Here is a 27,233-nt window from a genome sequence, read left to right as displayed (position 1 = left end):
AAAGGGTTAAGAATATGCCAAACTTGGCTCAAGCTTCTATCACCATCAAGCAATTTCCTGTGGTTCCAGCATTTGCTTGTACTACAGAAAAACTCCAGGGGAAAACTTGCCCCGATGGCGTCGTTGTCACCCCGCTTCACAGATCGGGTGGCGTACCTACACAGTCACTGTATGTGTCTCTCTTGAGAACGCTTACACTGACGAACAAGCTCACTTACGACTACATCGCAAGATTTAAGCCAGATCTCGAATCAGCAGAGGAGATGAAGCGACTCATATCCTTCATCATTGAACCGCTGTATACGACATCCCTACAACACACACAGTTCCGCGACTGGAAATCCCTGCAAGGTTGACTGATACCATAGGCGCCAACCGTTAATAACTGCTACAGCCTATTGATTGTTTTCATTATGTTTTGTTTTTCTGTTTTTATTCAGCTACGCTAAGAGACATTGCGCGACTCAGTCAATGAAAAAGTGATGCTCTTTGCCGATTTATTCGATCAACTCTTAGCTTGTGACCCCTAAAATAAGCGCAATAGGCGCAACCAAACAACAGCATCAGGAATGATGGTCCTGGCCAACACTATAAGTGGCCGATCAGATTTTTATTTGGTGCGTAGAACTTATTTGATTGATCTACAGAACCGGCTCCGAATTGGCCAGATTGGTCATTTCCCTTACAGTGTGCTTGTATCTAACTCCCGCAGCATTGTATCACTACATGTATTAATATTTTAATAGTATTAAAATATGATGCGGATATAACGAAAAAGAACAATATACCTACAATAATCGTCGGAAGCATGCACGAGTTCCGGACAACCCGACCACTGGAATCCAGACAAAAAGACAAGGCTCCAGACTACTGGCGTGCTTTGTATACGTAAATGAGCAAGTCCTGGGCAAATTTGTCCAGTCCTCGTCCTCTTGAGGAGCCATTAGCCTTGAAATGCTACTGATAGAGTGGGAAACATACAAACGCGTTTGCAAACAGCTTTCACAGTGAGTTAGTGTGTTTGAAAATCACTAACAGATTTGCGGAGTACACTAGTTATAACCCGACAGCCGAGGCCACTCGGTAGTACACGAGAACGATGAGTGTGTCATCTATCGCTTCTTCACACGACCGCAACAACCTGAAGAGTCTGTCGAGATCGCCATGATGCATGCTCAGGTTAAACTAGGTAAGGGCGATTTTATCGGTGGATAGGATCCAATCTTGACATCACATAAGTAGATCTACCGTTATTTATCAATATCGACAGTAGATTGGGAACCATGAGCAGGCCACTCTAATTTTGAAAAGTCCGGATGCAAAAACGCAAAATAGCTAGTTTTTTTAGTGTTTTCCAGGCCAGTTTTGCATTTGGCTTCTGATTGGCTGATCTGGGCCCTCCAACATATGGTATCCCTTCATACCGTCAAATTCGGATTCAATGAGACAGTGGTAAAAAGTTCGTTTGTCGTATAAAGATCTAGAAAATATATGAACAATTTAATGTTTTTACGATGGTAAAAAGTAATTACATACAATTTTCAAGTCAAAAGTTAGCTGTATGTTTTACTTTTTACCACTGTCGCACTGAATCAAAAAGTCTCATTGAATCCGAATTTTACGGTGCGGTACTTACTTAAAGTACACTGGACGCCTGCCAAAGTGTATAAGCTTTCTGCATAAGCCGATTTAAGAAAACTTATATTCTCAGTAAACCAAGGGTCTCTTCGCCCCCTTATCTTGCAACTACACAATTGTAATCTTGAAAAAAGTAAATCACACTCTTTTATAGCAACTTGGTGACATTGGTGGCATAAAACCGACCTCTCACATTTATCGACCTTTGCACAATTTATATTTAGAGACGAATTTAGAGAAACACTTTATGTGATTGAATGCCACTTTTGGCAGGCGTTCACTAAATCGAGGCCCTCAATAGAAGCATAGTTAGGAAAGCATCGCTTGGTGTCGGACTACACTTTGTAAAAGCGGGTTTGCACCAGTACGACATACAGTATGCTACATACTTCATCGCACGCTTTGCCTTGACAAGCACTGCTTTTGAAGCAGGCAGCACCGTGAGCGAAGGTAAGTGGGACGTTAGGGGGTGTAAATTGTGTGTTTAGCCGCGCCTAGGCCCTTCTTATTCGCGTTGGAGCCCACTCATTGCAGGTTCATGGGTCATGGTAACCTTCTTGTTTTTGAGCATTTTCAGCGCTTAGTTTTTTTGTTTTGTCATTTTCGCCGAAAATCTCAAATTTAAAGTGGCCTGACCATGAGTCTAACGTAATAGAGGACCTATTTTAATGAGCTTTTAAGCTTTTAAAAAAGCCCCCTAAAAAATAAGAAAGATGAAGTTTTTTTTATTTTTAACTAACACCCTGCTACGCGTTCCACGCAGTCCTCCGACCCTAAAGGCTCGCTACGCTCGCTCGGGCAGAACCCTAAAAAAGCACGTTTTGGCTAACACGCGTCAACTCCGCTTGCTTGACGGGTAATGGCCTGGGTTAGTACCCGCGTGCTGTGCGACAGCAGGCGGGTGCTGGCTTCGTGCGATGGTCTATTCTACTTATACTTCGAGGTAGTTGCCTACTACTAAAGAAAAATTACGGATACCTGTCGTAGGTAGGCTCACAGCTTTTCAAATATAATTCCTATCCACTTATCTTGTGCAATTCCTCATGCTGCTGTGGACACGCCTGCTGCGGGTATAGTGTACTCCGCTGACCCTTTGTTTGTTTGTTTGTTTGTTTGTTTTTCACAATACAGTAAATCACTGCTTGCGAACGCGTTTGTATGTTTGAGTAGCTCCTCAAGAAAATTGGTACCGGTTGTCAAATCCATAGTCCGTGTATACGCATCACGGTGTTGCCAGAGTGATTCGCGTGAAGATACCATTGCTGGTGTAGAGAAGAAGAACTTCTCGTACCACTCAGCTTTCGGCGGCTAACAATCGAGCCTTAAGACGAATAACCAAATCCCATCTAACTCCATAACCATGTTAGCCCGATTCATTATACACTAACAAACAGTTTGCAAACGCTAGCGTGTAGCAATACAGTTAGAGTTTTTGCAAACACTATCCCGGTACGTCTGCAAATGTCGGGCACGTGTATGAGATTTTCACTCTCTTTTTCAAAGTATGTATTTTTCACGACATGCTGTTACCTCAGGTAAGTACGATCCCGCTCACCATCTACAAGCCTATCATGTTCAGAGTCCGAACAAACCATGTTGGATTTGCTGTTCGAAGCATCGGTGCCCCTTGATTTCTACCATTTTGCGATTTGCCCCAGCACCACCACTTCTAATTGTACAGCCTAGAAGTTCTGGGGCACCACGTTGCCTGAATTGGAGCTGACACAAGATGCGCCTCCACCCGCTCACGTTCATCGCGTCCGCAGCCCTTGTCACCTTCACGGCAGCAGAAGCCCACCAATCCACGACCACTACTCAACTATGGACTTCCAAGCTCGACACCCCCATCAAAAGGCTCTTGAGAGCCCACAGGACGACCGACGACGAAGAGAGGGGCATCACCGCCTCGGGCGTTGAGACGCTGGCCAATACATTGAAGTCGACCACCAACATCGATGACGAGCTCAAGGCCTTGGTCGCCAAGGGCGAGTCCGCGGACGACGCGTTCAAGCTGCTGACGCTGGACAAGGCCGCGGACGACCTCCTCAGCAACCCCAAGCTACAGTCCTGGATCAGCCACCTGGAGCTCTTCAACGAGCAGAACCCCAGCAAGAAGACGACGTTGATTGCGACGTTGACTGCTCACTATGGCGACGAAGCTTTGACCAGGATTATTGAACAGGGTAAGCGCGTCGCCAGCACCGAAGCCACGGCCAACCGCATCCAGGCCAAGCAGTTCGAAGCCTGGCTTGCTGGTGGGCAATCCGCGGACGACGTCTTCAAGCTGCTGGCTCTGGACAAGGCAAAGGAGGAGCTTATCGGCAGTCCGCTCCTGGACTCGTGGCTCGGCTACATGAAGTTCTTCAACAAGGAGAAGCCCAAGAAGCAAACGAGCTTGATCTCGACACTAGCGGCTCACTACAACGAGTTCGAATTGGCTGAGATGATCGGTTCGGCTAGGAAGGTGCCGAGCACGGCGGTCTTCGCCGATCGGCTGGAGACCGAGCAGGTCTACCGCTGGATTGAGACGGAGGCAACCAGGACGCCGGACGATATGTACACGATGTTGAAGCTCGACAAGGCCACGACGAACCTTTTCGAACTGCCTCAAGTGACGGCCTGGATGAAGTACATGGCCGCTTACAACAACAAGAACCCGAAGGAAAAGGTCTCGTTTTTGAAGTCATGGGAGTATGTTGTTGAGGACGAAAAAGAGGTGTGGAAACTAGTCGACTCGCCGTTGAGGAAAGCCTACAACGACGAAGAGCTGGTCACGATGCTGATCGCGGCCAAGAAGGTCCCGAGTACCGAGAAAATGGCAAGACGTGTGCAAGCCGAGCTGACCCAGAGCTGGATGAAAGACCCGAAGAACCACTTGCCTGACGACATTTTCGATCTGCTGAAGCTGACCGACAAGGAGACTCTTCTTGGAGACCCGCTCTTCAGCGCGTGGCTCAAGTACCTGGACGAGTTCAACTACAGATTTCCAAGATACGAGGACTCGGCGATCTCCACGTTGCTGGACAAATTCTCCAGTGTGTCGTTGCTCGAAATGATTCAAGCGGCGAGCAAGAACCCAAAAACGGAAGCCATTGCCAAGCGGCTGGACACGGAGATCGTGGAGAAGTGGTTCCAGAATGGCAACACGCCGGGCAGCGTCTACAACCTGCTGAGGCTGAATAATGACGGGGATAAGGTGCTCGAGAGCCCGTTTCTGCCCTCTTGGCTCAAGTTCACCGAGTATTTTAACAGCAAACAGATCCCCAAAGACCAAGTCAGCGCAATTTCAGTATTGAGGAACGAGTTCAAGGACGAAATTTTGGCAAAGATGCTCATTGAAGCACACAAAAAGGAAAGCACGAAGAAGACGGCGTTCGACTTGCTGGGGGATGTGATGGGATACTGGTTGTCTAAGAGGAGAAACCCATCAAGGGTTTACGCCTGGCTTCGCCTGCAGGACAAGCCACGAAATAAGGATGTGGTCGAGCTCATGCAGCAGTATATCGACTTGTTCACGAAGGCGACTAAGTAGAGCTTGTAAAGGAAGATTAATGCTCTGTGCCCCTCGGTTAGGGGAAGCGTATTCTAACACATAGAATTTTTACAATCCAATAATGAGCTACAAGAAACATACTACAATCTGAAATATTATCAATCAAGTTATAAGGAACAGAAGTGAGGTTAGCTCCACCGCGAATATCTCGCTATTGTCTTCTATGTCGAATGTATTGTGCCGCTCGCATTGTGGCATACAAGTAGGTACAGGTGTACTTTAAGCAGCTGCTGAGCATTTTCTACTTGAAGTATTATCCTGGCGTGTTAGCATCGGGGGATTGAGTGCTGCCATCAACGTTGTAGCATTTACAATCCTCGTAGCTCCTACAACGCAAATATTTCCATTTTCTCCGTTGCACTAGATTTGTACTAGAAAGCGAGGCTATTTTTGTCGAAATGCTCAATTCGTTGCAGTCTGAGCTTCAGCGCATGTGCGTCTTCGATTTCTTTACCTTTTGTCGGTTTTTGCAAGTGTTTGAGACTACCATGTGGATTTTGCGCTACAGACGCAGTCTTCACTCTTCGTTATGAATGACCAAAATGCAAGAATAGGGGAATGCTAAACTGTGAAGTGCTGCGTGAAATGGAACTTTGTAAGAAATCGTGAGGGAAACTTTAGCACTGAAGCCTAGCTTTACCTTCTACTCGCCACCTCGCTGTTTTATCTACTTCTGCAGTGCATGCAATACGAAAGAATTGGGTTGAGTACATATTTGTTCGAAAGGGGGTGTCAAGACCCATCCCGGTACTATCACCAGCAACACTGATGTGGTGATGCTTGTCATCAAGGATGATGTGAACGAATAGCGGGATAACTTGACCGCAGCATTTTCTCCTATCGAACATATCACTCACTTCGGTGCTTGTAGACCAGACCCCCTGAGAGCCACAACGCACGTAGTAGTTGAGAAGCATCACAGGAATCATGACGACCAACCAAAATGATCTCGTTCCATCGGTGAGAGTAGGTGGGTAAGCTTATGCTTGTGCCTGTAATACACGTCCTCTTGTGCATCCGGCTTATCGTAACTATCATCATCTTGCCGGGTTTCAAAGGATTTTTTGATGTCTGGACGTATCCGTCAGTAGTGAAGAAATAGTGCGTGTGCGACTGCTCTCCTCCCCTGGCGACATTCCGGCAGGTGCGTTTCCAGCCCTCACTTGGCAATTTGCCTTCGAGTCCGCAGCTGTTCTGAACTGCAAGCCAAGGTTTCGCGATGCGTCTCTACTGCGTGGTGCTAATGGCGATCGCTGCTCTCACAGCAAGCGCCGAGTCTGCTGCCACGACCGACCGCAAACTAATCACGGCATCCAAGCTTGAAACCCGCCAGTCGAACGGCGAGAGATTCCTGCGGACGTCCAAGCTTACTGCTGACCAAGACGATGAAGACAGCGACGAAGAGAGAGTTTTCGGCCTCAAGTTAAAGTCCGCCAACGCCGAGCAAATCAAGGATTGGCTTCTATTCCGTAATTCGGCCGACGACATCTTCACCTACTTAAAGCTTGACGCTGGAGTGGACAAGGTCCTGTCAAGCAAGCACTTCCCGCTCTGGAGGGAATACGTCGGTGTGCTTAACAAGGGCGAGTCGCCCGAGAAGGCAATCATCCCGATCTTGGTCAACAAGTACAAGGCTGAATCTGTTGCGGAGATGCTTCAGGCAGCCAAAAAGGGTTGGGCCACGAAGAACATGGCTACAAAACTGGAGCACGCGCAGTTCGAGACGTGGTTCAAGCAGGAAGTGCGTGTACAAGAAAGTTTTCGGAGGAAGGATCAACGTCGTCACGGAACGAGCCAAAGACGAATATCGGGCTTTCTTGAACAAATTGGTTTGATGTCTTGGTCAAGCCGCACATGGTTCGCAGAACCACGTGAATATGCGCTGCTTCAATGCACAGCGTGTAAATAAAAGGTCTTTTGAACATTTGACTTTCCAGCAGGACGACTTGTATGCACGCACCCCACAGTAAACATATTCCTGCGCAGTCGATTTGTTTCTGTTGAACCGGATCGCGCTGGGGGCATTCGGTGATAATATTGACTGTTTGGCAGCTTTCAGCCAGAAGGCTTTTATGGGCGAAAAGTGAGCAGTTGCATCAGCGGCTAAGCAACGACAAGGCGTCAAGCGAGCTGTTCAAGCTCGACACAGCAGGGGACAAGCTTTTGGAAATTGAAATTGTTGCGGTTTAGACGGCTAACTACACCCGATGCCGCGCACTGCTGCAGCTTCGCCGGGCCTCCAGGGCACGTGCCCGCGGTAGTAGCCCAAACACACGGGTATACATACACCAACCAAATGCCACTAGGGCATTCGACCGAGATATACCCCTACGATATGCAATTGCTAAAAGAGATATGCAACCCCTCCTTCTCGCGCTTCGTCGGTCCGAAGCCCACCACCTCGACGCGTCCCTCCAAACCCTTGTTCACCCTTGTCCCTCACTTCCGCCTTGCACTACGTCGATCCAGTGCTCACCACTGCGCCACGCTCGTCGGAATTATATCGCGACGCCACCATTGCCTTGCAAGCTAGCATGGCCAGCAGCTTTCTCTCTCTCCGCAGTCTCGCGCTTCATCGTCACCATTTCATCATATATAGGACAAGCTCTTGGAGAGTCCATACCAGAGCTCGCAATCAGCGAAACTCGGGTACCCGCGCCCACCCGACGGGTAAAATTTGAGCTAATATACTCTGTGTGGTGGTACATTCTACCAACCGTCAAAGCTAAGTATATGAAAGAAGTAATAATGTATATTATGAAAAAAGCTCGTTTCCCCCTGTGAATTCTGGTATTGTGTCCATTAAATCAGGTCCGCATTAGACCGCATCGTTAGCGTCTTCGTGTGATCCTTATCAACAGTAGAGACTTCATGTCGTGCATTAGGGAAGCTTCTCGGTCTCCATGCTTGGATGTTGGGTCAATACAGACTATAAGTTCATAAGAGTAGGGATGCGAAACCTCTCACTCATTTCTATCCTTACTCTCGGGTACCCGAGCTTCACCCGGGGACTGTTTCGGGTACCCGCACTCGGGTACATCCCGTACGTACCCGGTTCGGGTACCCGATTGCGAGCTCTGGTCCATACATCGGCAGTTGGATCAAGTATGCAACAAGAACAACGACAAGAAGCTATAATATTCTACGAAGACGACGCGCTGGCGAAGATGGACCCTGTCGCAGAGAAGAATCCGAGGACAATTAAAAACGTCTGCGAACGGAAGGCGAGCTCCTCAAGGGCTGGGTGCGTGTGCATACTCCAAACAAGGTGTTCAAGAGTCTAAAACTTGACGAAGTGGGCGCAAAGGTGTTGGAGAGCCCGCTGTTTTAACAGCGAGCTTAACAGCTACTTTAGTGTCAAGTTCATCGACCACTTCAACGAGGGGAAGCCCAGAAATTCGGATACGAAAGGGTGGGTATTTTTCGTTGGTGAGCCAGACCTCCTTCGCCGCTGCAAGAATCGCATCCAGGGTTCGCTCTGAGTCAAGGCCGAGACGATTGTCGTCTCCCCACCGCCGTTGAGCTAGCTTCAGCGGCAAGAATCTGATCAAAATACTCATTGCAGCGAAGGAAGTTCCGAGTACGCAGAAGGTGGCTACGGACTTGCAGACCGCGGGTTATGGTGTCGAGAATTGCCTCAAAGATCACCGTGAGTGATGGTCTCCTCGTCGCAAGCACCGTCGCACGTCCCGGTGTTGAAGTTGTGGTCCACACCACATGTCGGCGATGGATCGTGGCGTCGATGCGTCGCAGAGGTTTCGCACCTAAGACGCACCTACCTTACGTTCGCGTACCTACGAGTCTTCGGCGACTCTTCGATGGCGACTGTTGGTGCTAGAAGATCCGAAACGGACACGTTTAGACTTAGTATTTGTATTGGACTATAGGAAAGACAAGATAGAACACATAAGCCCTTTGGGCAACAACACAGAACAGCTTTTCCTCTCAACTGCGCAAGGAAGACGCCAGCGCACGGTGGACGACCCGTGACCAAGGTAAACCTGGTTAGGGGGATCATGCCTGTCGGTGAGCACGCCTACTAGTATCGTAGCGAGTGTTCATCCGGCAGGGTCAAGAGCAGAGTAGAAGGAGATTGGCCGTGTATACGAAGGGCGAATTGTCGCCGTATATTGGGTTAGAGCTTAAGTGCTTCCCATTGATATCTTACCGTCGGAGATTTCTCTGACACCCTCGCGAACAGCCTACCAGAGGCCAGGACCCTTCCTTTGGAGGGACCGTGAGGTTAGTGTGAGCACTCCAGTCGTCGTTCGTGACTGGAGGTGCTGAGGCTTTGCTGGTTGCCTATAGAAACCGCGGTGCACAAGGGGAAACGACCAACCCGAGGAACGGGTGTGAAGCTGGGACTTTAGGTTCATATTCATTAACCCGACAAGCCTGCTGAGTTATCGCTACTCATCGTGACTCAGTGGGTGTTGTCTTAAGGGATTGTGCCTACATCTACTAGAAAATCGGTGTGTTCCTACACGACAGGGTACTGGACAAAGCGTCTCTGACAGCCGTCTCCCAGGCGAGGAGTGGCGAGTAGCACAACGGCGAAGCTCCTGGGAACATACTCGGCCATATTCAAGGAGCCTGGGGGCAACTTGATCTCAGGAGGCCTTACCCATGGATAGTATTCTAGCGAGGTTCACTTTGTATTTGATATTGTTAGGTATACTTCGCTCAACCAATGTTTTTACATGGCTTAAAAGGCTAAAACTAAAGCTTAAACGCACTTTCGAAAGCAAAAAAGTAGGTGTGAGGCGGCGACCCGAGAAAAATAGGTGCATCGCTTTGTCAGGAAGGGCATTGCAGCTTCGATCGGGGCTTGATATCGGTCTTTACTGCTAAAATCTTCTTCAGTTCGATGTGGTGTGTACTGAGGTGAAGGTACAGTGCAATAGTAAGTCGATGCTGTGCGGCTGGTATGGTGTACAGTACAAGGGGCATGGTGATGGGGAGTGCAGCAGAGTCCTAACTGAAAGCAACTGCAACCAGCAATCCTAGAATCTTTTTGCGATTTGTCGCCCGACAGTCAACGGACGATGAAACAAATACTAGCACTTCGTCATAGATAAAATGCACAAGAACCATCAAATCCAACAATGCGCTCATGTTTTCTTTGCCTTGTTGGTACAATAGCGATACCCTCAAACGTTCATCTCCATCTCCGCTGCTGCCTCGCTTGCAGGGGCCCACATGTGATACTGCATTCATCCGTTGAGCATCCCAAACGCATGCACCCGTGTTGTTGTTATATAGGTCGAGGGGATGGAGGTGGCGGGTGGAGCTCGTCCAGGATCGAATCCAGCCCGTTGGCTTTGGCGACAGTCTCCAAGTCCGTCGCGAACGAGGTGAACGGCACCAACGCAGACTCGTCCGTCCGCTCCACGACATACATTAGATGGCGTGCCTTCTTCTTCGGATCGGTCAGCGTAATGCCAGCGTGATCGACGAATGTGTCGAAATTGAACCATTTTTCACAGCAGGTGCAAGTGACTTGGCGTGTCATGGTCGCGGACCGATTGAAGGCCAACCATCCGGACTTGCGCGGGAACGAGTCGTCGGGGACCGAAGTGTTCGACCTCACCACGCGGTCTACTAGGCTCCCGTTCGACATGTTCATCACGTACTTGGGCGACAGACACACCACCTGCGCCAAAAAGTCCAGAGTTGGCGGGTCCGACAAGCGCGCCGCAGTTGAAGTCTTGTCACTTCGAGGCTTGGGGCGTTTGAATAGCGCGAGCACACGGAGTCTGGATACTGTGGCTGGCAGCGCTTCCGCGGCGGCCTCCGGGTTCGTCATGGTCATCGTGGGGATTGCGACAGCTGCAGCCGCCTCCTGCCTCACCGCGTGCCCTCTGCGCGACTTGGTGGGCGTGTTATTCGCGCTCTGACGACCAGCCCAACTCCTAAGAGCGGGCAGGAAATCGTCGAGTGGTGTGTGGAGCGAAGTGTCCCGGTGCTCGACGAACAAGTACGGCATCGGGTCTTCCGTCGCACACTTCGCGTCCTTGACCAAGCTGCTGTCGGTGTGGTGCACGAACTCGGGATAGCTGAACAGCTTATCGCAGCACGCGCACTGAATGACGGCACTCTTCTTGAGCGACCACTTGCACGTCCCCAGCTTCATCATACCCGAGACGCGCAGACTCGTTGTCCGAGAGCACACGATCGGGAAGCACCAGCGCTCAGTCTTGGGTTCGTGGTGTACGCGCACTGCGCCAACAAGCTCGTCCCCTTTCAGATCAGGCTGCTCGGGCTCTCCAACAGGCTCGTACTTCACCTTCACGGGCTGTTCTTCCTGCTTTTGAGAGGACATCGGTTCCTGGTTTACCTGAGGCTCTGCTCGCTCTTTCTTGACAGCAGCAGCATATTGCTGCAGCTCTGCCTGGTTCTTGGTCTCTTGATGCTGCGTGGCAGCTTCTGCTGAGTGCGACTCCTGTTGTCGCTTCGCTATCTCGCTGACCTGTTGCTCCATTTCCAGTTCATTTGCAGTCTTCTCGGCACTTCCTGGCTCTCCTGAAGCAGCAACCCCGTCGTCCACGTCCATTGGCTCCGCCTTGGTCTCGCTTTCCGATTTTACTACGTCGTTTTTCTCGCCATCAACCGCATCCACAGGGCCGGCGTTATTATTCTTTACCGTTTTCACATCACGACCTTCGGCATTGTTGTCTTCTTCCATCTTCACGTCAAGACTCTCAGGTGACACTCCCCGTGACGTTGGAGGCTGTGTTGTCCGCGCGTTAAGCACTCCTTCATCCAGCGCTGCGCTGCCTCCTCGTGTACGTCGGCTGCGTGACGTCGAGTTGGAGCGGCTAGGCGTCGAAGTCGGCGGTGGCTTCGCAGTGCCGCTCTTCTTGCTTTTGTCCTTCTGGTCCTTCTTGCGCTGCTTCTCTAGCTCCATGTCGTTCATCATCTGCACCAGCTTCCGCTGCCGGTAGAAAATCACCTTCTCAGGCTGCGCGCACGTGGGACAGTCACACTCCCAGAGATAACCGCCGCTCTCGCAAAAATCCACAAACGCAGCTCTACACGACGCACACCGGAAGATGTTGCCGCGACGCTCAGGCGCCTTGAGCTGCAGTTCCTCCAGCTGGTCCAGAATCGGCACCTTCGCATCAACGTACGGCTTGAACGCGTGCCAGAAGCACTTGGCGTGGTACACCCGACGACACGCGTGGCAGTGCATCAGCACGCACACATTGTCCGCCTTCCTGCAGAACTCACAGTGGCGGGCGTCATCTCCTGCTCCCTCTTCCGCCGAATGCTTCGCCTTGGTGGGCTTTGTGGCTAACTTGTTCTTATTCTTGGCCTTGTTCTTGCTCTTGTTCTTCAGCTTGAGCTCGGGACTTGAGGTCGTGAACGGCAGCGGCGGCAGGTCCGTGATGATCGGAGCAGCTTCAAACACGGGCGCTTGTCGCCGCTTCTTGCCTCGCTGCGGCTGCTGCTCGGCACTAGCGAGCTCCAGCATATCCTGCGCCACATTCTTGCTACCCACCACTCGAGACCTCTTAGCGGGAGGTGTAGCCATCTCACCCGACCGCTTCTTGTCACTAGTCCTGGACTCCACTATCTGCTGTTCCTGCTTCATGGGTCGCACCAAAGCTGTCGCCATGAGCATGCCCAGCGAACCTTCTTCCTCTTTAGCCTGTCGCGCCATTCCGGCGTTCGCAGCCGCAGCTGCAGCTCTGGACGGTCTTCTTCTGCCTTCCGCAGCTGGAGGCTGCTCTTCCTTCATCATGGCTACATCTTTGTCTTCATCAGGCAGAATGGCTACATCTTGCGTCTTGGCTTCATGTACTACTACTGGGGCGGGTTGTGGTGGTTTGCTGGCTGCTGCCTCGCTCGCGGCCTTGGCAAACACGACGCTCAATGGCGTTTCCTCGTCTTTGGCCTGCTTCACCATCTCGGCATTGGCCGCTGCAGCTGCAGCTCTCGGGTGGCTGGTGCGGCTACTGACACCGTCTGCGCTGCTCTTCATGGCTACACTCTGGGCGTCAATCTGGGTCTGCTTCTGCTGCGTCTCCTGCGTCTCCGAAGCCACCTCCGCGCTTGCAACTTGGTCGGCGTCTGCTCCGGCGTCTTGCAGAGGCAGCGACACCGTAAGATCTGCCGTCTGTTGCGTCTCTGGCTGCGCAGGAGTCTCCGCGCTCGTGGTGGCCATGAAGTGTCGGGCCACTTGCTGGAGTACGGGAAGGAAGGCCTGGTGATTGGCTTAAAACCTGGACCTCATGAACATCATAGCATGATGGGAGTTAGGCCTTCAGATGGTGACGCACATGGCTACATGTAGGCAGTGTAGCCATTTATAGACGTTGAAGTTGTCGGAGCTTTTCAACGCTATTGTACAGGTTTGCGATGCACCCGAAGACTCCATCGACGCCTAAAGGCCGAGGAAAAGGCCGCGGACGTAGTGATCGCGGGCGAATCGTGAGCGTGAAAGTCACTCCGAGAGCCAAGACGCCTCTGACGAGCTCAGCAGTCACTGCTGCCGCTGTATCGGAGACCAACGAGTCCGCGGACGATTCCAATGAGACCACTACTACGAGCTCCAGCTCTGCTCCTAGCGAGAGCCAACCCGGTAGACTGCGGGGCTTCAGTCGAGCCGCGCAGTCGATCATCTCCATGCGCAAGCTGCAGAAGTCCATGGAGGACGTGGCGGACGCGGAGCAGCAGCAGCAGCCGACCGATTCGTGGTCCTCGGTCATGTCGAGTGTGGTGCGCAGGGTGAGTCGACACAACAACGCAGTCGATACGGGTTTTGGACACGCGTCCAACTCGACTGGAGCGGGGGCTGCCGCGTCAGAGAAGCGCATCTCGCTGGCGCAGATGCTCAAGAGCCGGGAGATGAAGAACCTGGTGCAGCAGGCGCTGGTCGCCAACAAGCAGCTCGGACGCGCGGCTACGATTCCCGAGGAGCAGTCGAGGGTCATGGCGCACTGGATCAAGCTGTTGACGCTGAGGCGCAAGCAGCTCGAGCCGGACGAAGACGGCGCGGCAGGTAGCAGTTCGGGCAGAGCGGACAACAACGAAGAGGAGGAAGACGGCGAGGCCTGGGAGGAGCTTGACGGCGTGCACTCGGGTTTCGACCTGGACGAGACGTCCAAGGGCCATCACCTGTACGGCCGCACGCTCATACTGGAGGAGTCCTGCCGCCGCGCGCTCGCGCAGGACGGCGAGCAGCGCTCGCAGATGGACCTGCAGGCGCTCGGCGTGTGGTTCCAGACCACCAAGCTCAAGATCACGACCGACTTCGAGCGACTGCAGCCGTCCGAGCTCGACCTGCTCTGTCGACGCATGACGTGCGTGACGTTCCACCCGGACGAGACCATCTTCTGCCAAGGCGACGAAGGCGACGCGCTCTACACCGTCTTCAGCGGGACGGTGGAGGTGCGCGTGAGCCAGCGGATCCTCGGAGAGGTGGTGGAAGTCACGGTATGCGAGCTCGGCAAGGGCGACTACTTCGGCGAGCGCTCACTGCTCAACAACGACGTGCGCGCGGCTACGGTGCTGTCCAAGAGCGCTACGGAGCTCGTCAAGATCACGCGGAACGACTACAACTTGATGCTCAAGAACGACCAGCTGGAGTTCCTCTCGCGTATGCAGATCGCCAACGGCATCGGCGTGCAGCGCCCCGTGCAGCGCACCCAGCGCGAGTACGTCAAGGTGCTGACCAAGAAGAAGCACGCGCGTACGAAAGCGGACATCGACATGCTCAGCGAGTACCTCCAGACGCTCAAGTTCTTCCGGAGTTTGCCGAAGACTTTCGTCCGCGAGCTCTGTCTCGTCGTTGACTTCCTCACGTTGCCTGCGGGGGCCTGTGTGTTCCGAGAGGGGGAAGTGGGGGACTTGTTCTACATCATTTTCAGCGGCTCCGTGGACGTCAACATCAACTCGAAGGACTTCAAAGGCAACGTGCAGATGACCAAGCTCGTGAATCTAACAGAAGGAGCTCACTTTGGAGAGCTCGCGCTGATGAAAGGCCGAGGCGTGCGCAGCGCGACGGTCATCACGCGAGAAGAGTGTCAATTGTTGGTGATCTGTGAGAAGGACTATAACTCGACGCTGCGTCGGATGCAGAAGAAGGATATGGCCAAGCGGGTGGGCGTGCTAGACCAGATCCCGATGTTCCAGACGCCCGAGTGGACGGGGGAGCTGCTCAAAGAGCTGTCGTACGTGCTGCTGGAGCAGAAATTGTCTACAGGCAGTGTTCTGTACCGTCAAGGGGATCGCGCCACGCACGTCTACTTCGTTGTACGCGGCGAGCTCGTCGTCACGAAGGAAATCGCAGATCCGTTCACTCAAGTGAGGCACGAGGTTTTCGTTGAGCGTATCGGTCGCTTCCGGGTGGTCGGCGATGACGCGTACGTAGTACGTTTGACACTACTATCTACATGTTGTGTGCTAATTGGCGGGGATTGTGCGTTAACTGTAGCGCTGCGGGGGCGAATTTCAACGAGGTGATTCATCGAGAAGTGACCGTGAGCGCGAGTACTCCAGTGGAGGTGCTACTTCTGTCAAAGTACGACGTCTTCCATCGTCTGTCGCGTTCGGCTCGAGAAACCTTGCGCGCTGCAGCCCAGTCGCACGCGGAGAGCATCGTGTACTTGGATCGTTTCCACAAGACGCAGAAGTGGGAAGCGTACAAGCAGAAGGTGCTCCGAGAACATGTAAACCACGAACGCATTGAGAAGATTTTGCCGTCTGCTCCGGCGGCAACGCGCCGCGGTGCAACTAAAGAACCCTCTACCGGAACTACCGCAAAGATCTCGCAGACACGGCAAGCTGCGGCAGCCCAAACGCCGGAGTCGAGGCGGACTTCAAAGACAACCGAGTCGGAGAAAGTATCTCAACCCTCAGGAGGGGCGACGCTCCCTCGACTTCCTCTTGCTCCTGTGAGCGAGGATAAATCTCCCGATACTTCTCGCAGTACGGCCTCGAGCAATAACACAGCGAGGCAAGCCCTGGTCCCAGCGAACGAGTTGCTGCTGCTGGCTCAAGAGACTAAGGCCATGAAGAAATGTTTCAATCCAGACCAAACACTCGGCAACTACGTCGCATCCTTCAACGTGGACGCACCACCCAGCGTCGCCCGGCAGCGACAGCTAGACGGTGTCTTGGCAGCCGAGGAGCGCCGACAAGCTGAAGTCTTGAAGGAGGGCAACCCGCTGGCATTTTTCGACATCAAAGTGGTCGAGAAGCAGATTGGTACGACGTGGAATCGCACGGCAAAGCACCTGGAGGAGGTTGAGCAGAGCATTGGCGACGAACAAGCACCGGAAACCTGTCGGTCCTCTCGATCTTCTTCGGTATCACCGCTGCGCCAGCCGTCTCCGAGTGTACGAAACTCGAACCAAAGCTTAACGATCACGTCACAAGCCTTGAGTCAACTTCTGCAAGAAAACTTCATCTTCTCTCGTCCTCCAGGAAGCAAACCGCAAGCCCCCGATGTCCGAAACGGGAGAGTACAACAGCGCAAGGCCACCTCCACTTCACCAACGCGAAAACCCTCCGCCTCCCCATCGAAGGCGTATTCACCGTCCCGCTTTACTGCGCAGACCGAGAGTACGAGTGAGGCAGATTATGCGGTCTTTGTCATCCTAGACGAGAGCGGCGAGGAGCGAACAGAGGCGACTTTTGCTCCCAAAAAGTCTCCAGCTTTTCAAATTCTGCAGTCAGCTAGGTCTCTCTTTGCGGTTCGTGAAGCAGCCGAGAGGTTCCAGGAGAGCATGGGAGTGACGAACCTCAAGTACTTCGCTTTACCGCTCAAGACGTACGCGCTGATGCCGCGTGCCGATCGATCGAAAGTTGACGAGGAGCGACTCCAGCTACAGCAAGTGGCAGAAATGAGTGGCAATAGTCCACGGATGAGATCGATGTCTACGTGCAGCCCGCTCATTGAAGAGTCTACGAACTCGCTTCACTCAAGTGCAGGAGACGGTGGCGTGCACTTCGCGTCATTCCAAGAAGTGGCGATGTCTCGGGTTCCTAGCGTGTCGAACAACAATGAAGCTCGACCATCTCTGCCTGGCAGCGTCACCGACGTGATCGATCAACCACGACCGCCCATGCCACCCCGAAGGAAAACTTTCAATTCAGGCACCACCACGGCTCGATGCACTTTTGCGGTTGCGAGTGTGGTGCTGTCGAAGCTTGAGGCGGCCCATGCGCAGTACGAGGAGCCGTTCGTGGCCGTGCACGAGCTCTTTTCCTCAGAAATGGAGGCGGTGACCTTCGCTATGAACATCAAGGCCTCCCAGCTGCTTAAGAGCGCCATGTTGTGCATCTTTCCCGTGGGCAAGTGGATCTACCTCGAGCACGCGCATGACTGGTGTGTGCAAGTGGAAGCCAACAAGCGCGAGAAGCGCGCTCCATCCTTGACTGGAGTATCATCGCCTACGTCGTCTCCGACGCGCTCGAGGCGGTTGTCGCTCGTGGTGGAGCCCCCGAAGCCCATTTGGGAGCAAGAGCGCGACGACGCTCGTCGTCTTCACAACTTTATCTGCGCTCGCATGGGTGCCCCCATGGCCGACAAGAAGAAGGATCGGACGGAAGAGAGCGGCGGCTTCACCCCGCAGCCACTCGTCTCTCTAGAGGACAAACTTGACACGCTTCACAATTATCTGCAAGCGACCGCAGCATTCACGGCTCGAACCGGTCACGGAGGTGTGGCGATGCTCAAGTACCGGCAAGTCAAGCGCTTTGACTCCATTATGAGGTCACGCATTTCGGGTGCACAGCCTCACGGCAATAGCAATAGCAACAGCAACAGCAGCAGTGGGAACTCACCGTCACCACGTACCTCGTTCTCCCATGTCATTTCTAGTTAAAACTTCGTGTGGCATTCCCAGTAACATTTTTTTTTTTGTTAATTTGGCGTATCACGGTGACGTGCATGTCTGTAGGATTTACACCGTTAGTTCGCTGTTCACGACCTTTACCAAGTTTATAGACGCATAACACGCGAAGAATTTGGGCTCGAAAATGACAACGGGCTGGATTATGAGCGCTCACTAAGACGATTTCGACGTAGCCAAGACGATTCTTGCAGCGGAAAAGGTCCCAAGCTCTGCCGCTGCTGCAATGCGGATGGAAGCTGTGCTGTTCAAGAGCTTGATGGCTGCCACCAACGGCCCCGACCACGCTTTCAAAATGCTAAAGCTCGGTCAGGTGGGAACTGAACAGCTCTTCCTGGACCCAATGTTCTTATACTGGATGAAGTTCATGGATGGCTTCAACAAAACCTTCCCCGGCGAGAATATTCGGCGTACGATCTTGACCACAGCTTACAAGGACCAAGACCTTTGGACAGCGATTCAAGCCGTGAAGAAGAACCCGTCGACGGGGGCCAAGTTAGAGACTGAGAGGCTCAAGCAGTTCATCTTTGCTGAGAAGCAGCCGATCAATGTGGCAAAGTTGATGAATGTGAGGAAAAAGACTGACTCGAACTGGAAGTTCCGGAAGTCGTACCTGAAGGACTACAACAAGTATCGTCTGATGGACTACAACAAGAATCACCTGATCAAAACGTAGATCAACCGCTACTCATGGGCAGCGTTCAGTACTGTATATCGATTCGTATACTTCACGGTTTGTCACGTTGGCAAGCTGCTTTGGGCCAAGCTGCCAAGACGTACAGTATACCAGTGGCAATACCGAAGTTATCTGAGAATAACCCAATATAAACACCTTGCAATTATCTCCTCGAATCTACAGTAGAACCAACAAATATTCCTCAAGCCCAGCGTATTCCGCAAACATTATAGTGACTTTCACAATACACTGAGTCGCTGTAAATGTTGTTTGCAAACGCGTTTGTATTTTGCTGTTCTATCACTACATGTAGCGTTTAAGCTCATGGCTCTTTAAGCGAACTGTTATTGGTTGTCGAATCCATATTCCAAAGGAGGATAACTTCTGGCATAAAAAGAGCTTCAAGATGAACGATTAAGAAACGCATACTTGTACATGTTAGCCAGATTCACTATACACTACCCAAGAGCTTGCAAGTGCTAGTTAAAAAAAGTTGTACACTTGATGTTTGTGCGAACACTACACAATCCGAAATCTAGCCGACCAAAAATACTGGGCCTCAAGTCAACAGCAGTGGCGTGCCTCCGGCCCGAGGAAGCTATGAAAGTTGAGACTTTTAAAAGTAAATTATTATTAGAGAACTGTAGTTTCTGAAGTATTTCAACTTTCGGAGCTAAAATGGCGTTGCTCCAAAAATAGACTCCTTGGAGTTACAGGGGTACCCGGAGTTAAGTATTGGGTATCCGCCGGTATTTTATCCGTAATATATTTCCGGATTATCTGAGATAATCCGGATTTTATGTAGCTCCAAGTCCAAAAATTTTGGACCAAAATAGCTCCAGAAACTGCAGTTCTCTGATGAATGGTGAAAGCTCAGAAGGAAATATTATGTTTTGCTTTGGTTGCACGTTATGGTTGATCTACCCACGGAACTTGCCCTGAACAAGGCTTAGTGGCACGCTTAATTTTCGTAGGTGCCTCATTCTTCACTTCTATATACTTGCACTAGTAATAGAGGTGTCTCTCAATGATGTTATGCTCCGTGTCTACATGTACAGTAGACCATTCCGTACCCAAGAACGTCTAGTTCTTGGGTACGGAATGGCCAACAACGCGCCCCATATCCAGGTCCGCGCTAGGTCGCTTGAATATTGGCGCTCGACACAACCTGTCGCCACAGGTAACATTCACCTATGGGGTATGCCTCTTCAATCACTCCAGTGCACTGTAGTTTGACTTGCCATTTATATGAAAAACCTCCCATGCTGCAAGATGTCGATGAATCAAGTTGGTCAGTAGGGGGAAAGGGATTATTCATACAGTGATTCCTTAACTCTGAAATAAATTTCAGGGAACATCTTCAACTCGAACAGTGCACTACATGCACCGGTAAGTTAGCTCAAAGCAACCAACTTACCAGGCCAAGGGTCCGTTTGCCTCACAGACGTTTGTGTGAGTCAACAGCGCCGGGGAGACCAGAACGGAACGCCGCAGCTCGGTTCGTGAAAACCATCGGATCGCATGACAAAGTGTAAAACAAGCAATTTTACCGACTGCATCTGCCCCCAATGGATTTTGATCGACCAGCGCACGTTTCATCATCTGGGGGCCCAGCTGCATGGCATCGGATCCTTAGAAGCCCGTGATCCCCACGCAGTGACAAATCAACATGCGTGCTTTGAACGTGGCATGATCACCGTACCCCTCGAAGCTCGCTGTCAAGATCGTTTGGGCCGGCGTGCTACTGCGAGAGCCCAAAGGTTGAAACGCCACCTTCAACGCCAGAATGGTACAGGGTACCACCCAAAGGTCGGACCAACCGTGTGGCCCACACTATCCTGTGTTCTACACATCACAAATCAACTGATGTGACCTCGTCCCGACACGGCGAAACGCTGGGACCCCAGCTCAACCAGGCGCCTATCGACTGCGAGTTTAACAGCAAACCTTCGACTCCATTCCTTCCATGTACAGTAATGGTGGGAGGAGGTGGCTACAGGACTGAACAACATACCATACCCATACCCATGCCCAGCGGATCCCTGCGGTCACGACGACAACCTCACACCAGCAGCCACAAAGCGCACTGTCGAATTGATTAGCGGTCGTCTCCACGAGCAATGCGCGGCTGCAAACAGCAGCCAGCAACGACAGCAACAGCAGCAGCAGCTTCGAGCCCACAACAACAGCGCCTTGAAATGGGCGCCCGGGCTCTGTCCGCAGTGCGGGGCCTGCCTTTCGTGGCGTGCAAGTCGCCAACTGGCTCGTTTCCCCCACACTTCAAGCTTTTTATGTCGTCTCGCGCGCCTCCCATTGGCCAAAACTCCACCGGGCGTGACATAAGTGGAACAATTTCAACGGTCAGGGCTAGGGCCATTCAGTGCAAGTCTATTTTGCGCCGTTGGGCTGGGCCTCTCCCCCGCAGTCTGGTCCCTGCCCTGCCAGCCTGCTGCCAGTCCGCCTCACAATTAGACCGGCCCACGCCAGCAGCACCTCCGTCTCGCCCCTGCATAGTGACAGGTATAGCTTAGCTACAGGCAGGCAGGGAAGACGCGCAATGGCGGCCAAGCGCAGCACGTCGCGCATCTTCCGCGGCTCGCGGGTCGAGGACGAGGTGGCGCTGTGCGCGAGCGTGGCGCCCGCGGGCGTCTCGTCCGCCTCGTCCTCGTCGGACGCCGGCGAGCTCGCGCTGGGCTCGAGCACGAGCGGTTACAACACGCTGGGCAGCCCCGCGCCCGTGCTGCAGTCGCCGCGCCAGGTGCGACGCAAGAGCCGAAGGGACCACGAGCAGATCCCGGACGAGGACGAGCTCGTGGACTACGCGGCGCAGCACACGCCCGCTGGGGCGGTTAACACGGTCAACACAGGAGCAACCACAGCAGCGGCAGCAGCAGCAGGAGGACACGCAGACAATGAGCCGCTGAGAGAGGTCTACTTCAACTACGCGCCGGGCAACGCGGTGTTCGACAAGTGCTCGAACGTCGTGGTGACGTCCAAGTACTCGCTCGTGACGTTCCTGCCCAAGTTCGTCAAGGAGAGCTTCAGCAAGGTGGCCAACTTCTTCTTCCTCATGGTCTGCGTGCTGCAGAGCATCCCGAGCATCAGCAACACGTACGGCTACCCGACGAACGCGCCCGTGCTCTTCTTCGTCATCTCGATCGACGCCGTGTTCGCCGTCATGGAGGACCTGAGACGCCACAAGTCGGACAACGAGGCCAACTCGGCCACGTGCCACGTCATCCAGGACGGACACGTCGTGGACCGCAAGTGGGCGGACATTAAGGTCGGCGATTTCCTGCAGATCCGCAACCGAGAGGTGATCCCGGCCGACGTGCTGGTGCTCGCAGTGTCGGAGCCCGTGGGGGAGCCGCCCAGCGGCATCTGCTACGTCGAGACCAAGAGTCTGGACGGAGAGACGAACCTCAAGCTGCGCCAGGCCGTGGCCGCCACCATGAGCTCGCTGGCCAACGCGGCCGAGCTGGCGCTGCTGCGCGGCGTGGTCAAGTGCGAGCAGCCCAACCCGCACATCAACAAGTTCGCCGGCAAGGTGGAGGTGACGGTGGGCGACGGCTGCGGCGTCGAGGTCATGCCGCTCTCGGTCAAGAACGTGCTGCTGCGCGGCTGCAACCTGCGCAACACGGACTGGGTCTTCGGCCTCGTGCTGAATACCGGTAACGACACCAAGATCATGCAGAGCGCCAGCGCCGCGCCCTCCAAGTGGAGCGACCTCATGCTGCACATCAACCGCATGATCGTGATCCTGTGCATGGGGCTCTTCGTGGCCTGCGCGGTGGCCGCGACGTGCTATATTACCTGGCAATACGACATCGTGCGCAACACGTGGTACATCCAGCTCACGGACGCCGAGCGGAACCGCACGCGCTTCGTGGCGTTCATCCAGATGCTGTTCTACTACTTCCTGCTGCTCTACCAGGTGATCCCCATCTCGCTCTACGTGTCCATGACGAGTGTCAAGTTCCTGCAGTCGCGCTTCATGTCGTGGGACCTCGAGATGTATCACGCCGAGACGGACACGCCCGCCATTGTGCGCACCATGGAGCTGAACGAAGAGCTGGGCCAGATCTCGTACGTCTTCAGCGACAAGACCGGCACGCTCACGTGCAACATCATGGAGTTCCGCAAGTGCTCGATCAACGGCACGTCCTACGGCTCCGGCATCACGGAGATCGGACGCGCAGCGCTCGTGCGCGCTGGGAAGCCCATTCCGCCCGAGCCCAAGCTGGACCCGAGCATCAAGAGGATCCCGTTCGTCAACTTTGTGGACAAGGCGCTGTTTGACGGTATGAAGGGCAGCGCTGGGGAGGAGCAGAAGGAGAAGATCTTGCAGTTCTTTGAGCACTTGGCTGTGTGCCACACGGTGATCCCCGAGAAGCTGGAGTCTGGCGAAGTGCGTCTGTCGGCTTCGTCTCCTGATGAGCAGGCTCTGGTGGCGGGCGCAGCGTTCGCAGGCTTCAAGTTCGAGAGCCGTAGCGTGGGAACGGCGACTGTGGAGGTCTTGGGCCAGCGCGTGTCGTACGAGATCCTGGACGTGCTCGAGTTCAACAGTACGAGGAAGCGTATGTCCGTTGTGGTCCGCAAGCCCAGCGGTGAGCTGCTGCTGTACACGAAGGGAGCCGACATGATGATCTACCAGCGCCTGAAGGACGACCCGGCCATGCTGAAGCTCAAGAACATCACGCGCGACCACATGGAGAAGTACGCGGACGACGGCTTGCGGACGCTGGCGCTGGCCATGAAGAAGCTGGACGAGCGCTGGTTCCAGCAGTGGAAGATGCGCTTCGACGACGCGCAGGGCAACGTGGCGGAGATCGACCGACGCAAAGACGGCAAACCGAACGCGATCGATGACCTGATGGAGGAGATCGAGGAGGGACTAGAGCTTATCGGAGCAACGGCTATTGAGGACAAGCTTCAAGATGGCGTGCCGCAGTGCCTAGCTAACTTGACGCGCGCAGGTATCAAGGTCTGGATGCTCACGGGCGACAAGGAGGAGACTGCGATCAACATTTCGTACGCGTGCTCGCTGCTGGACAACTCCATCCAGCAGGTTGTCGTGAACGCGACTACGTGTCCGGACGAGGCCGCGATCCGCGCCAAGTTGAACGCTGCAGCTCGGGAGTTCATGGAGAACGCGAAGGGAGGGATGGCTGGAGGTGGTGAACGTGAGATCTCGTTGATTATCGATGGTGAGGCGCTCGAGATGGCGCTACGACCTGGAACTGCACCCCACTTGCTGTCAGTTGCCAAGCTGTGCCGTGCTGTGATCTGCAACCGCGTGTCTCCTGCCCAGAAGGCCGAGATGGTGAAGCTTGTGAGGGACAACATCACGACTGTGCGCACTCTCGCTATTGGTGACGGCGCCAACGACGTCGCTATGATCCAGGCTGCTCATGTTGGTGTCGGTATATCTGGACAGGAAGGTATGCAGGCTGTGAACTCGAGTGACTACGCCATCGCGCAGTTCCGCTTCTTGGAGCGGCTGCTGCTGGTTCACGGACGCTGGAACTACATTCGTATCTCCAAGCTGGTGCTCTACATGTTCTACAAGAACATCACGCTGGTGCTGGCGCAGTACTGGTACGGCTACCTCTCGGGCGCCTCTGGCTCCAAAATGTACTGGGAGATCGGTGTGCAGCTGTACAACGTGGCGTTCACGGGCCTGCCGATTGTGGTGGTGGGCGTGCTGGACAAGGACCTCCCGGCTCCGTTCAGCCTCGAGTACCCGGACTTGTACCGCCGCGGACCGGAGCGATTCTACTTCAACATGTACACATTCGGCCGCTGGATCGCCGCAGCCTTCTACGAGTCCATGATCATCTTCGTGGTCATGTCGTACGGCTTCAACGCGTCGGAGAAGGCGGCGGGCAGCGAGTCGCGCGTGGAGTTCGGCATGGTGGCGTTCTCGCTGACGGTGTTGATCGTGAACATCAAGATCTGGATGATCGCTGACCGGTGGACGGTGCTGTCGTTCTCTCTGTGGTTCGGCAGCGTCATGTCGTGGTTCATGTTCGCCGCTATCGGCACCGAGACGCCGTACTTTGCCACGTACAAGGTCGGCTACGACGAGTTCGGAGCGTTCGCCCCCACCGCCTGGACGTGGGGCTACTTCCTCGTCCTGGCCATGGGCTGCTCGCTGGCGTTGGGGCGTCACATTGCCTACAACCTGTACCAGCGGACGTTCCACCCGGACCTGGCCCAGCTACTGCAGGAATCTATGGGTGGCACGGCGCAGCGCAAGTACCAGCGACGCCTGACCATCAACCACTCGGAGGAGCAGACGCTATCCATGTCCCTGGACGACGTCCACACCACCGGGTACCTGAGCGACTTCGGACACTCAGACGCCGAGATCCTCAAGGCCCAACACCCGCAGAGCTTCACCGCTGCGACGCTGTACGAGCAGCCGAAGAAGAGCTCCTCGGCTTCCGCGGCCTCCGCCTCCGTCAGCTCTGGAGTCGCCGAGAGCTACTCGGCCAGTGTATTCAGCGAGTCCATCTCCGAGGACGCGACGTGGGAGCGCGTGCCGGCCAAGATGTTCCGGCCCACAACAAGTCGGCGCAACACAGGCTTCGCCTTCAGCTGCGACGAGGAGACAACACTGGCCGAGTCATACATTGCGTCCAACTCGCTGCCGCGCTCGGACGCCATCTCGACGGCCATGCGGAACTCGACCTCAAGCTCAACAGGTGGCGCCAGCGCGCGCAGAGTCTCAATGGGCCGCGTGCGCCTGCTGTCCTAGTCGACGGAAAGGCGTACTTACTTTACAACAGGCCTACCTACATTACCCCCCAAGTTCCTCGAAAACGCCACAAGCAGATCGTCCATTATCTTGACGGAGTCCGAGGCCGCTCGTGCTCGTCTCCGTAGCGCAACCTTGCACTGTATTTAAGAGCGTTAAGAGGAACCCTTCTTGTCTTTCTATAGTCGTCTTGTGGAGTGCAGCTCGTCGATGGCTTCGCCTTCCCCGCTTGCTTTGTTCGCGTCTTGGCGAAGGCAATAAAATACAAGCTGGCATGGCGTGATCAAGCATTGCCTTGTTCTGATTTACTCGAAGCACTAAAGTAAAAGGAGAAAAACTCCCGCACAGTAGAGCAATCTAAGTCGCGGCAAGTTAAAGTTTCCAAGACACCTCGCTCAGCGACGAGTCATGATCGTCGTTATCTTGTAGAAGGTGGTGTAGTCGCCCAAAACCTGCTCAAGTTTGGGCTCGCTCAATCGGAAACTAGCCATAAATTTGATACGATCAGGACCCCACGTTTCCATTCTGCAAACTGGTGCAACTGCAGATAACGGGCGAAGCTCTGCACTTGCCAGGAATTGTTGGCCGATTTTGCCGAAGCGAGTGCCATAGCGAGGTCCAGAACGCTGTAGTTGTCCTACACACATGCTAAACATCGGACTCTCGAGAAGGTCGCCAACGGGAGTACTCTTCAGCCCCATCAGCTCAAACACTCGGGCCTCACTTTGTACACTGGACATCCACTTTTCCATCAGCATCTTCTCCAGGTTTCCGGAGAGATTTTTCACATCGAAGGGCGGCGACGAAGTTTTACCAGCAGCGACCAGATTCATAAGAGTTTCGTCTTTACGGTGCAGCCTCAGCACTCGAACCATCGAGGCCATCGACTCTTCCGAACTCTGGCTCAACGTCTCTGCGTAGCTGATCCAAGTGCTAAACACAGGGCTGCTGAAGAGCTTGCCCGCTTCATCACCAAGCTTCAGGAGCTTGAACACGTCTTCCACCGTCTTGTGCTTTTCCAACCAGTTGGCGAGCTGAGCTTTCTCCAAGTTACTAGCAGTGGCTGCCAAGCCTTCGACTTCTTTCGCAGCTGCTAGCATTTTGGCCAGGACGCCGTCTCCCACGTGAGCTGCTTGCGTTGTTGCCATGACCATGTCAGCTCGTTCAGGCCTCTTCTTTGTTAATGAGTCTTCGGGAGCGCCGCCAATAGATGCACATGGACGAGGAGAACGTGTGGACACATCCGCCGATGACTCGGAGGATCCGACAGCGACGGGAGAGCCGGCGGCAGCCGGGCTCTGGATATACCAATGGCTGGTCAGGGAGACCCAAGTATACTGAGATCAAGTCAATCGGAACCCGGGAGTAATCCGTCTGATGAGAGGCACCAACGAGCACAAGGAGAACAAGAAGGAAAGCAGGAGGGGAAGACTAGAGAGTAGTTTGAGAGACGATAACATTTAATCTCACTTCGGAATTTGCCCCTCAACCACAAGCTAAAAATCAACAGGTTAACAGCCGCAACAAGCTCAAGCCCTCCCCGACGACCGACATGACGACGTCCAGCAAGAAGGCCGAAGTCATCCTGGGAAGTGACAATTACTTCCACTGGGAGTTCGCGATGTGTATGACGCTCGCGGGGAAGGGGCTGCTGGCGCACGTCCAAGTGGTGAAGGACCCGACGGAGATGACGGAGGCCTGGATGAGCAACGACATGAAGGCGCTCGGTCTGATCGCTCAAGGCGT

General features: G+C 53.7%; 6 protein-coding genes across 6 annotated transcripts; 4 read left to right on the top strand and 2 right to left on the bottom strand.

Moving 5' to 3' along the window:
- Window positions 1-3,367: 3,367 nt before the first annotated feature.
- On the top strand, window positions 3,368-5,170 carry PHYSODRAFT_286248 (hypothetical protein; the record flags this gene model as incomplete). Its single annotated transcript, XM_009530557.1, has 1 exon — window positions 3,368-5,170. One exon carries the CDS (start codon window positions 3,368-3,370, stop codon window positions 5,168-5,170), a length of 1,803 nt encoding a protein of 600 aa, XP_009528852.1.
- Window positions 5,171-6,410: 1,240 nt separating this feature from the next.
- PHYSODRAFT_354749 (hypothetical protein) lies at window positions 6,411-7,117 on the top strand (the record flags this gene model as incomplete). Its single annotated transcript, XM_009530556.1, has 1 exon — window positions 6,411-7,117. The coding sequence occupies one exon, from the start codon at window positions 6,411-6,413 to the stop codon at window positions 7,098-7,100; it is 690 nt and encodes a 229-aa protein (XP_009528851.1). The 3' UTR covers window positions 7,101-7,117.
- Window positions 7,118-10,445: 3,328 nt separating this feature from the next.
- Window positions 10,446-13,358, bottom strand: PHYSODRAFT_509365 (hypothetical protein; the record flags this gene model as incomplete). Its single annotated transcript, XM_009530555.1, has 5 exons — window positions 10,446-11,491; window positions 11,849-12,641; window positions 12,678-12,758; window positions 12,795-12,842; window positions 13,002-13,358. The coding sequence occupies 5 exons, from the start codon at window positions 13,356-13,358 to the stop codon at window positions 10,446-10,448; spliced, it is 2,325 nt and encodes a 774-aa protein (XP_009528850.1).
- A 194-nt stretch (window positions 13,359-13,552) lies between these two features.
- PHYSODRAFT_333373 (hypothetical protein) lies at window positions 13,553-18,727 on the top strand (the record flags this gene model as incomplete). The annotated part of the gene is made up of 3 exons (XM_009530554.1): window positions 13,553-15,558; window positions 15,630-17,992; window positions 18,228-18,727. 3 exons carry the CDS (start codon window positions 13,553-13,555, stop codon window positions 18,725-18,727), a joined length of 4,869 nt encoding a protein of 1,622 aa, XP_009528849.1.
- A 2,557-nt stretch (window positions 18,728-21,284) lies between these two features.
- PHYSODRAFT_351482 (hypothetical protein) lies at window positions 21,285-25,772 on the top strand (the record flags this gene model as incomplete). Its single annotated transcript, XM_009530553.1, has 1 exon — window positions 21,285-25,772. One exon carries the CDS (start codon window positions 21,285-21,287, stop codon window positions 25,485-25,487), a length of 4,203 nt encoding a protein of 1,400 aa, XP_009528848.1. The 3' UTR covers window positions 25,488-25,772.
- Window positions 25,773-26,170: 398 nt separating this feature from the next.
- Window positions 26,171-26,677, bottom strand: PHYSODRAFT_417969 (hypothetical protein; the record flags this gene model as incomplete). Its single annotated transcript, XM_009530552.1, has 1 exon — window positions 26,171-26,677. A coding segment is annotated over one exon (507 nt), but the record flags the coding sequence as incomplete, so codon positions are not given.
- Between the last annotated feature and the right edge of the window lie 556 nt (window positions 26,678-27,233).

Source organism: Phytophthora sojae, assembly GCF_000149755.1.
Source record: "Phytophthora sojae unplaced genomic scaffold PHYSOscaffold_5, whole genome shotgun sequence".
In the NCBI taxonomy this organism is placed as follows: Eukaryota; Oomycota; class Peronosporomycetes; order Peronosporales; family Peronosporaceae; genus Phytophthora; species Phytophthora sojae.
The sequence above is the reverse complement of the archived record's forward strand: the minus strand, read 5'-3'. Positions and strand labels throughout refer to the sequence as shown.